Source organism: Adiantum capillus-veneris, chromosome 3 (genome assembly GCF_014529385.1).
Source record: "Adiantum capillus-veneris isolate H3 chromosome 3, ASM1452938v2, whole genome shotgun sequence".
Classification (NCBI taxonomy): domain Eukaryota; kingdom Viridiplantae; phylum Streptophyta; class Polypodiopsida; order Polypodiales; family Pteridaceae; genus Adiantum; species Adiantum capillus-veneris.
This window is the reverse complement of record NC_140933.1, coordinates 103,809,822-103,821,385: the sequence shown is the minus strand read 5'-3', so window position 1 is coordinate 103,821,385 and position 11,564 is coordinate 103,809,822. Positions and strand designations below refer to the sequence as shown.

Sequence of the window (11,564 nt, the reverse complement as noted above, 5' to 3'; positions counted from 1 at the left end):
TATCAATTGCACAAGTAGAAGTAGAGTCTATCATTGTGGACGAGCTACCTCTGCCATAGCGACATAGTGAAAAACTATTCACTTAGCTCCAGGCTAAGTTATTTCTTCTCTTGTAGGCATTTGCAACTAGCATAGCTTCGAGTCCTTGACACGGAGGCAATGCTTAAGATTCTTTTTGTCGTGCTTCATTCAGAGCTAGAGAAGTGGCAAGTAAAGAAATCCTACGCCTTCACAACCCCCACGCTTCTTCGAAGAATTAGTATAGTTATATGCTTCTAGAGATTGAATGTCTTTAAAAAAAATGATTTGACGCCCCCAGGGGCGGAGGGGCTAGGCACTTGATGTTGCATCTGTCCCTCAAATTCTCTTAAACTAATTAAGTTGTTGTTGTCTAATTGATTTTGCTACTGTTATGAACTTTGCAAAACTGTTAATAACATAGCGGATTAAACGTCACGGACAATTTTGCTTACTGTATGCGTAGAATGATTATGCTTAGAAGTATGTTCTCTATGCTTATTATAGGGACCATCCCTCTCGCTGCCTTCTTTTCTCTATTTTAAAGTTTAAGTTTCAACAAAGTTGGTTTTGTCGTTGGCCTGCCTTATGGTTTTCGATCGACAGGCGTCTCCTCGATCTATCTACCTCTTACTTATATTTTGCACAGATCTGTGATGAGCTCAAAGGCATGAATGCTTGAAGAATATTGCTACAATGGATTCTGACGATGATTTTGGGGACTTCACCTTTGTTGCAGCTGAAGTGAAGGATGTGCCTGTCCCATTCGAGTTTCCTGTCATGAATACATCTAATGAGCTGGATGTGGGTACCTCCTTCAACAGTCCAAAAGCTCACCTTTCTGCTATTGCGGGTACTACCTCCTCCACAATCAAGCCCGTGGAGAGCAACTCTGATGACGACTGGGGAGATTTCGTTGAGCATTCTTCTTCGGAAGGCTGGGACAAGACACTGACATTTGATTGGTTTACTACCACTCCACACGGTGCTGGGCAAAACCCTCCCTCTGAAGCTTTCACAGCTGCCAATAACCCTTCTAGTGACTGGAAAGATGGGTTTTGGATTGGTCCATCAGAAGTGCAAGTGCAGCACACAGAACAGAAGACTGACGATTTGGGGTTTGCTGAGCTTCACTTTTCCACTGGAACAGGTACTTCGAACTTAAAAGGAAGTGGGGCTTCATTGCATGCTACGGGTGTTAACAGCAATGACATAGCACAGCAGGCAACCTTCGTTGCAGACACACCAGTCTCTGAACAGGAAATAGAAATTCCCGGGAGAAGTGTCTCGAGGGAAATCAATTCACCGATTCCATTGTCGTTATTTGGCGATACTGAGCTTGAAGCAGAGAATGGAGAGACACAGCTTCTGGATCCTGCTCCTAGTCGGTTTCAAGGTCATACTGGGAAAGTTGTTGGCACCAGTTCTTTATCATCAAGCAGCAAAGAGTTGTCAAACTTGATAGCAAATCTCTATGCAGAAGCCCAGCCACTTTCAAATGCTCAAAATACCAACAATGTACCTCTCAACGAGCTTGAAAACAGCATGGGCTATCAAAGCAGCGCAGCTGGTGCAAGTTACGACTTGGAAAAGAGCATGCTCACATTGAATTTAGGTTTGGAGTATGCTTCAGAGACAGGTTCTTCAAAGGTACTAGGCGCTTTTAGTTGAATGGTAAGACTTGCATATGATATGCTGATGATGAATTCCTGTTGAATTCTTGTGCTGTTTTCTTTTTTAAAACAAACAGACTGTTGTAAAGTAATTGATTCATCACATAACAAACAAATGCTAGAGATAGATTGTTTTTATGCACTTTGAAGCTGCAGCAATTTTTGTATATTTACATGGACAACTGTGATCTTTGACCTTTGCAGACCATCCCGCCACATGCTGGGAGTGTGGAGGGAGGGAGACAATCAACTATCTTGTTTATTGCATATGCTTTGCTGTATTATGAGATGAGCTTGTCGTATAGATAGCTCTGAAGGAGATGAGCTTCTTAAATAGATAGCTCTTGCATCCACTTAACAAGTGTGCACTTTTCTGTTCAGGCTATGTCAACACTCACACGTACACCTCGTTGTACTGTAAGAGAGTTGTTACATAGACATTGTGTGAACTCATATGTTAACACCTCCCTGAATGATATGGAAGTGTTTTTGTGAGCATCTACAAGAACTGTTTGCATTAGGGCATGGAGCTTGAAGCGAGTATCAACTTTGCTTTTGTAGAGTCTCTAGATCTTTTAAGAGATTTTTAGAATTTTTTGCAAAACAAGAGACAACATGCTTTTCGTGCTTTTTAGAGGAAAAAACAAGAAAAATCTTCCGATACAAGTTATTCATAAATGATTCTCCATGGTCGCACTTATGATCCCATGCTTATCGATGCCTGCCAACCATCGGTCAACATGTGGTCAATGCATGTCAAATTTGTCCGCTTTCAGCTGTCTTCTTTTATAATTTTGTATTATGTGCACATCAAAACCGGCTTGTTTGTTGCTCAAATTCTGCAATTTACTTGTCCTCTTGTTTAGTCTCGATTCTCTTGAGTCGGTAAAAAATATTTTACTGCTTCTCCTCTTCGTTGTTCTCCGTGGTCCGAAGCCATGATAGTTCATTGGAAAGAGAGTGCTTCGATTTGTAGGGGACAAGGAAGCAACTGAGCTATGCTATTATTGTAAGTACTTCAGGCAAGTGATGGGATGGATAGTAAGTAAACTTTTTGAGACTTCTCTAGCGACGTCGGAGGTTGAGAGCGCTCTTGTGGTTCTAGATTATCAGAGATTGATTTTTGATAGTGGTGCTTCACGGCACATGACACCTTCAAAGGATCAATTATCCAACATGTGGTGACACTATGGTTCTATTTTCAATGGCGACAAATCGGTGATTCTTGTTCACAATAAGGGCACTATGGAATTGATTCCAAATGGTAGAGTGTTATGCACACCTCCAAGGTATTTTATGATCCAAAGTTGGATTTCCATCTCATGTCGGTGCATGAAGTGTGTAAGTTAGGCATGGAGGTGGTCTTTACAGAAGATGCAGTGTGTATACGGGACCTTGACTTCGGCATGGAGGTCAGAGGAGGCGCGGTGGATAATAGTTTGTACAAGCTCCCAGCTCTTCCCTGAATTACAAGTTCTTCTATAGGTGATCTTTGGCATTATCGGTTTGGCCATTTGAATGTTCATGGTCTTCTTCATGCTTTTTGTGATTAGATGATAGAAGGCTTACTAGATGTTGGGAGTAAGCAAGGACAATGCACTTCATGCATTTGTGGGAAGCAGCATAGAGAGGCTATACCAAAGCACTCTACACGTCGAGCTACTACAGTTTTGGAGTTGGTTCACACTAATCTTTGCGGACCTGTGCTGACTTTCTTTAGGTTGTCACAGGCACCTATGTGCATGTGGACAAGCTGTAACTCCTACTTCTAGGTTTAGGACAGCCTAGGAAGTGTTCTGACACCTTTGTGAGCCTGTTCGCAGGACGTACATGTCCAGGCACTTAATTAGTTGCATACCTTCTGATTGCACGAGCATCGCGGTCCGCCGGTGTCTGCTAGGTGTAGGCACTGGGGAGTGTTTCCATTATAGGACCCTAGTCATCCCCGTCAGCCAACGGCGGGACATCATAAGCAAAGTACGCAATATCTACTGCCAAGATGAATCACGAAAGGTGCGAGCTAGCAATGCAAACGCACTGGGTCACTAGGAATGTGACCGGGGTTGCAAAGTGATGCGACTCCAATGGAAAGGGGAAGCCCGGCGGCAGTGGCTCAGCTGTGGCTCAAGGAATACATCAAATACATGCCCGACAGGGGTATTCGAGTCGGCAGGAGACGTCGGCTCCAATTTTCTTTGGTTGGGGCTCTAGGTGAAGAGTCCCTCCATGATCAGCAAGCATGAATCAAGAAAGCAAGTCAGCGGCTAGCCATCGGGCAGCCGCGGGGGCACAATGCTAAGTGTCCCCCTGAGCAATCACCTTCAAACAGGCGAACCAGTTGGATCGGCCCCCAGATATGAAATTTCTCATCAATCAGGCTCGTTAGGAGTTGTCAAGCACCTTGTGAAGAGGTAAGCTGACCCGGAGTCAAATGTGACCATCATCCATTGAGCTTCAACCTGGTATTGGTATGGCTTGGCAGAGCGGCCCAAGGTAAGGGGCCGACTCAATCAAAGATATAGCCTTCGTAGTCAGCATGGACTGCGAAATGAATTTAGCATTGGCACTTCAAGCCTGTGGCACAGGCTATGAGTCATTGTGGCAATGGCTTATCATCAAAATGCAAACCATATGCACATAGACCCTTGTGGCAAGGTCACGATTGTCCCTCGTTCAGAAAATGCAGTCAAAGCATTTATCGAGCTTAAAGGGTAAATGGAATGAAGAATGTACAGGGAGTGGGATCCTTGACACGAACATCGACAGCAAGTGTAGATTGTCCAGTAGGGCATGGGAACCCGAATGGCAAACAAGTTTGGACGGCATTATCAACTCAAGTATTCACAGGTAGGAAAGAAAAGCAACACAATTCAGCGGCCTAGGCCTGGAAACCTTTGTCGTCATAACAGTGGAGCTAAGTGGAGCTCACCAGAATTCCAGAGGAAGCCCCATGAGAAATCGGAACATCAGTTTGCGCCTTGGATGGAGGGCGTGTGGGGAGTACTCCACCCTCATGGTTGGGAATGGAAGGACTGGATTAAAGAGCCACTTGAGAGGAAAACGAATCAACAGGTACAAGGATGCTACCATCAAAATGTATCATCATCAAATCGAGCACAATGAAGCCGCGAGTTCTAAAGCACTCGGGATGGGACGGGGTCGCTCATCCTTCTACGTATCTCTGGATTGGAATGGGACAGCTCGGAGACGCGGCGTCTTGAAGTAAGACAACATCAGCAGCAAGCCGCCAGCTAGCGTTTATCGTAAGATGACGGGTTGCTTCGACGCAATCAGAGCAAAGGAGCAAGAGCCGAAGCTTCTTCACCGTCAGGGGACAACGAGATGTCACCCCAGTAGGTAGTCTAGAGGGACTCATTGAGGTCAAGCTAGATAGCCCCCTTATCCAACAGCATCAGCAGCACCGAGGTAGGTGCCAAGGATGGCCCTCCTCATCATCGGCGAAACAAGCCGGCGAGGGAAAGCGCCGCGCTAGATCATAGTGAGGTCAAGAGTACCTCTTGAGGAGAAGTCAATCGGCAGGGGAAGGCAAGGCGTCCGGATCGTAGCCCAATCATAAGCGGGTGAGCCAAGCAAGGCAACAATCCCCCAACTCAACCAAGATGCATTCTGCAGCATCAACCAAAGTCCCAGTTCATCAAAAGCAAGTCCGAGTGCCTACGAAATATCAGGCTATATCTAGAGCCCCAACAAACAGAGAGACATGATCTTCATAAGCAGGTCAGTGTGCTTGCAGACCATCAGGCTACGTAAGAGCCAAGTTTATCATCGGCGAAGCCGGGGACCCGAAACAACTCGGATGAACGTGCACAAAGACAGAGCAGCGAAGCCGGGGATCCAAATCGACGTGGGTTGACCGAGCAAAAGAGACAGCGAAGCTGGGTATCTACGAGCGGATGGAACGTGCATTCAATCGAAGCCGGATGACCCAGAGGTGGTGGACCGTGCACCACAGCGAAGCTGGAGGCCTGCGAGCGGACGGGCCATGCATTCTTCTAATGTCATCTGTCAAACAATCCTTTATGGCGCCAGATAAACGTCCATGTCCTTTGCTTTGTACTTTTTTGTCAAGCACAGACATTTGAGGATAGCCCCCCATAAAGACAGCTCAACGCAAGGGCCACAAGAGGAACGTTCCCTCACAAGAAGGCCGGAGGTTGAGTGATGTCTCCCGTAGTGAGGGTCTTGGAGGATAGCATTGCTCATGAACCAAAGCTAATATCAGCCCAATCAGAGTGGGCTCATCTTCAGACGAAGACTGGCTCAAGGTTATGTCGAGTCATTGTGCGACATAGACCTAACAAGAAAGGAATGTGGTGCGCCACATTGGACTAGAGAGGATGAGCCCCACCATCAAACCCTCTTCTTCAAACTACACCATCAACCCTTCATCAGGATCGCAGCGGATCCAAAGCAAGTGAAAACAGGAAGATCCAAGATGAGTGATTCTCAGGTTTGTTACCGGTGGCCAATGAATACAGGTTTGTGAAGAGCAAGTCAAAGTTCTTGAAGAGCAGAACGGATACATGTGAGCATTCAGGCTCAACTAAAGACAAGCTTAAAGCAGATAGCAAGGACAAAAGCGGATTGGCTATCTTCTTCTCTACGAGTTGGCTACTTCAAGTCTTGCCCTCAAGTTTGCAAGACTCAGATTAGAACATTCAGGTTCAACCGAGTCTTGAAGTATGTCAAAGCTTCGAGGGATCAATGGGATTGACTCTCCAACAATCTCACAAAAACCTTGGTTTGTATGCCAAGGAAGGAATCGGACAGGATTTATCTATTTGGTCAAGGGCCGGCGGATTGGCGCTCAATAAGCCTAGAAGGTATCTTCTGCAACGTACCTTACTTCAACGAGCAGGTAAGCTCAGATCAAGACTTCCAGGTCTACAAGAGCACTCAAGTAAGTGCTTGAAGAAGGCAAATCTGAAGGCCAAATCTTCAGGAGGTAGCGAACAGCCTAGGCAATCAAGCCTAAGGATCCAATTCGGCAGAGTACCTTACTCTCCATAGAACGCGAAGCGAGCAAATCTATTTGGTGCGCACTACTCCTGCACCCATGCAATCAACTCAGCTTAACGCGAAGTGGACCTTCATCGCCATTCAGGAAGGGACAAGCACGAAGACATCCAAATCTGCTTTCAAAGAAGCAGTGGGAATCAACATGACTTGGTTCTCACACTCAAAACGAGTGCTGCATCGTCACTGCAGCATCAGGTATGATATCTGGAACAAACAGGTTCCTCGGCATGGATCAATGCAGCAACGTGATCTATGCCACTCTATATCAGCCCCATCAAAAGTGCCAACGGACTTGGTACTCACAACTTTCTGCCTTTGAACCAGCACGGCTGTTTGAGATAGACACCTCCTTCTCAGTAAGACCGCTCCTGCAACCCATTTTGGAATAAGTAGACGCACTACGTTCTACACTCTCCAAAGCATTAACCATGGAGATTCCTGCCCTACCAATGCTACTCTCGGGACGAGAGTTCTCTAAGGGGGGGGTGTATGTTAGACTCCGCTCGAGCTGGGGTCTCCGGGGTGACGGTGGGACGCGACCATCCGATCTTGGCAAACCACGGCTCGATGCCGTTGGGCGCACGATGGACCCGGTTTGGGGACGACGGACGATGGGGCATAGTCCTAACCTTCATTTCTCCTCAACTGACGGTTTGGCTACTACGGACGTGTGATTGGGTATGAGAGCGCCCGGTAACGGGAGTGTCCCCCTCCATTTCACAACGTGGAGGTATCGGGGGAGTCCGCCTCGCACGGAGACTCTAGGACCCAGTTTCGGGGCTGTCGGCTCTTTGTCGGCGGGTCTCATCGGTGAGCGTCGGCTCGGCGCTACACGCAGACAGGTTGTCCGTTTTGGATGTTTAGGTACTCCACGCGAAGGCCTTGACTTCCTCTTCGAGTTCAACCATGCACATTCATGAACGCGCGCCCGAGGCGCTCCTCATTCGCGACTGACGGCTGTTGGCAGATTTGGCCTGGCCTGGTCCAGGGCATTTTCGACTATTTTTCAAGTTTGCCCAAAGTGGCCTGAGAGCGTTCCTCAGGGACCTCTTAGACATGCGCTCAAGGCCCGAATAGCCTCGTTTGCTCAACATGATCCTAAAGACGCTTCTGCACTCAAAGCAAACTTCATGAACGTGCGGTGCCAAGAAGGCTCCTGCGCGCTTTGAGCTATACGTGATCTCGGGCCGTTTTTTGGACGAGCCCATCAACGAGCCGCCAAAGGGGACAGTGTTACGGCCCACCGGTGTGCCCGGGACACTCAAGGTGACACCTTTACCAAGAGACCGAGTGTTCGCAACTTAGAGCACGCGGGCTGGGAGGCTCGCGTCTAGCTGACTTGAGTTCCCTTTGGCGGCTCGCTGGTGGGCTCGTCCAGAAAACGGCCCGAGAATCGAGATCACGTATAGCTCGTTGCCTGCTGGAGCCTTCTTGGCACCGCGTGTTCATGAAGTTTAAGTTGAGTGCGGAAGCGTCTTTAGGATCATATTGAACGAACGAGGCTATTCGGGCCTTGAGCGCATGTCTAAGAGGTCCCTCTGGAACTCTCTTAGGCCACTTTGGGCAAACTTGAAAAATCACCCAAAATGCTTCGGACCGCCTCGGGCCTGGGCCGGCGTGCCGAATCTGTCGACAGCCGTCGGTCGCGAACGAGGAGCGCTTCGGGCGCGCGTTCATGAATGTGCATGGCTGATCTCGAGGAGGAAGTCGAGGCCTCCGTGTGGAGTACCTAAACGTCCAAAACGGACAACCCGTCCGCGGTAGCGCCGAGCGGACGCTCACCAATGAGACTCGCCCACGAAGAGCCAACGGCCCCGAAACTGGGTCATGGAGTCCCCGTGCGAGGCGGACTTCCCCGATACCTCCATGTTGTGAAATGGAGGGGGACACTCCCGTTACCGGGCGCTCTCATACCCAATCACGCGTCCGTAGTGGCCAAACGGTGAGTTGAGAAATGATGGTCAAGACTATACCCCATCGTCCGTCGTCCCTATACCGGCCGGGTCCATCACGCGCCCCGTGGCACCGGGCCGTGGTTTGCCAAGATCGGGTGGTCGCGTCCCACCGTCACCCCGGAGACCCCCGCTCGAGCGGAGTCTAACATACACCCCCCACTTAGAAAACTCTCGTCCCGAGAGTAGCATTGGTAGGGCATGAATCTCCCTGGTTAATGCTTTGGAGGGCGTAGAACGTAGTGCGTCTACTTATTGTAAAATGGGATGCATGAGCGGTCTTACCGAGAAGGCAGTGTTTGTCTCAAGCAGTCGTGCTGGTTCAAGGCAGGAAGTTGTGAGTACCAAGTCCGCTTGGCACTTTTAAATGGGGCTGATAGGGTAAGAATTTACATAGTGGCATAGACCACGTTGCTGTGTTGATCCATGCCGAGGAACCTGTCTGTTCCAGATATCATACCTGATGTTGTTGTGACGATGCAGCACTCGTCTCGAGTGTAAGAACCAAGTCGCGTTGATTCCGACTACTTCTTTGAAAGTCGATTCGGATGTCTTCGTGCTTGTTCCTTCCTAAATGGCGACGAAGGTCCACTTCGCGTTAAGCTATGTTGATTGCATGGGTGTGGGAGTAGTGTGCACCAAATAGATTTGCCCGCTTTGCGTTCCATGAGAGTAAGATACTCTACCGAATTGGATCCTTCGGCTTGAATGCCGAGGCTGTTGGCTACCTCCTAAAGATTTGGCTTCGGATTTGCCTTCTTGAAGCACTTACTGAGTGCTCATGTAGACCGGAAGTCTTGATGTGAGTCTTACGTGCTGTAGAAGTAAGGTATGTTTACGAGTCGTCTGCTAGACTCATTGAGCGCTGGTCACCCCGTTGACCAAATAGATGAAGTTTATCTGATTTCTCTTTACCATACAAGTCAAGATTTTCGTGAGAATTGCCACCCGAGGAGGAAACTCTCATTGATTCCGTGAAACTTTGATATACTTCAGGACTTGGTTGAACCTGAATGTTTTGATCTGAGTCTTTTAAACATGAGGGCAAGACTTGAAGTAGTTAATTCTTAGATAAGAAGATGGCCAATCTGCTTTTGTCCTCGCTATCTGCTCTAAGCTTGTCTTTGTATTGAGCCTGAATGCTCACATGTATCTGTCTTGCTCTTTAAGAACTTTGACTTGCTCTTCACAAACCTGTCTTCGTTGGCCACCGAAAACAAAACTTGAGAATCGCTCATCTTGGATCTTCCTGTTTTCACTTGCTTTGGATCCGCTGCGAACCTGATGAAGGTCGATGGTGCAGTTTAAAGAAGAGGATTTGATGGAGAGGCTCATCCTCTCGAGCCCGATGTGGTGCACTACATACGTTTCTTGTTAGGTCTATGTCGCACAGTGACTCGACATAGCCTACTCTGATTGGGCTGATATTGGCTTTGGTTCATGAGCAGTGCTGTCCTCCAGGACAGTCACTGCGGGAGGCATCACTCAACCTGCGGCCTTCTTGTGAGGGGGCCTTCCTCATGTGGCCCTTGCGTTGAGCGGTCTTTATGGGGGGCTATCCCCAAATCTCTATGCTTGAAAAAAATGCATGGCCCGTCCGCTTGCAGGCCTCCAGCTTCGCTGTGGTGCTCGGTTCACCACCTCTGGGTCATCCGGCTTCGATTGGATGCACGGTCCACCCGCTCGCAGGTACCCGGCTTCGCTGTCTCTTTTGCTTGGTCCACCCAAGTCGATTTGGGTCCTCGGCTTCACCGCTCTGTCTTTGTGCACGGTCCACCCGAGTCGTTTCGGATCCCGGCCTCGCTTATGATAATCTTGGCTCTTACATAGCGAGATGGTCTGCAGGCACACTGACCTGCTTATGAAGATCTTGTTTGCTGTTATACTGAGGCTCTGGATATAGCCTGATATTCGACAGGCACTCGGTCCTGCTTTTGAAGTTTTGGGGCTTGGATGTTGTTGACCGCGTCTGGATTGAGTTGGGGGATATTGCCTTGCTTGGCTCACCCGTTGATCGTTGGGCTAGGATCGGGACTTCTTGCCTTCACCTGCCTGATTGAGTTCTTCTCAAGAGGTACTCTTGACCTCAGGCTGATCTAGCGCGGCACTTTTCCTTGCCGGCTTGTATTCGCCGATGATGAGGAGGGCCATCCTTGGCACCTACCTCGTTGCTGTTGATGCTACTGGATGAGGGGGATATTTAGCCTGACCTCGATGAGTCCCTCTGGAGTACCTGCTGGGGTGACATCTTGTTGTCCCCTAACAGTGAAGAAGCTTCGGCTCTTGCACAAGGTCTCCCTAAGGCTTCAATCTCTAGAATTGAGAGTGATGGCCCTTCTAACCATAGTATTTTTGCTTATAGGGATTTCGAACGGAGATTGATTTATAGTTGGGTTCTTTTTCTTATAAATTATTCGAAAGGTATAATATAAGGATCCTATTTAAGCTCTTGTATACCCTTGAGAACCACTCTTATGAAGATTTGGAGCTAAAAGAGTCTCATAGTACTCAACTTTGAGTAATGTTAGGCAAATTTCTGAAGTCCAAGTGTCCCAGTTTGAAAAATCCCTTGGTTGGAAAGAAAGATTTGTTGATAACTATCTTTACCTCCCCTGACTTAGACAAGATTGGATTAAGCTCTATTTTGAGATCTCAAGAAGCTTTGGATGCTCTCCCTCCTTGTGTAAGAAAGGTATGGAACCATCCCATCCTAGCTTTCAAATATGTGAAAACTTTAGGACAAAAAGCTTTCAACTATAGTGACATCGGACGTAATCTTAAAAAGCAAGAAAGGCTAGCAATCTCAAGTATTGATTGCCCTTGTAGTAAAACTGCCTTTTCTTCTTACGTAAATGGATCTTTGGGTCATGTAGTTACTTCC

At 48.0% G+C, this 11,564-nt stretch overlaps 1 protein-coding gene across 2 annotated transcripts in view; it reads left to right on the top strand.

Annotated features, from left to right (window-relative positions):
* The first annotated feature begins 513 nt into the window (after window positions 1-513).
* The window catches only part of LOC147461422 (uncharacterized), a 29,851-nt gene continuing 18,800 nt past the window's right edge, over window positions 514-11,564 (top strand). Inside the window, exon 1 of one of the 2 annotated variants that reach the window (XM_086508986.1) lies at window positions 514-1,668. In XM_086508986.1, the coding sequence (XP_086365112.1) occupies window positions 715-1,668 (954 nt within the window). In that variant the 5' untranslated portion in view covers window positions 514-714. The remainder of the gene's footprint in view (window positions 1,669-11,564) is intronic. The other variant, XM_086508985.1, reaches the window with a different exon arrangement.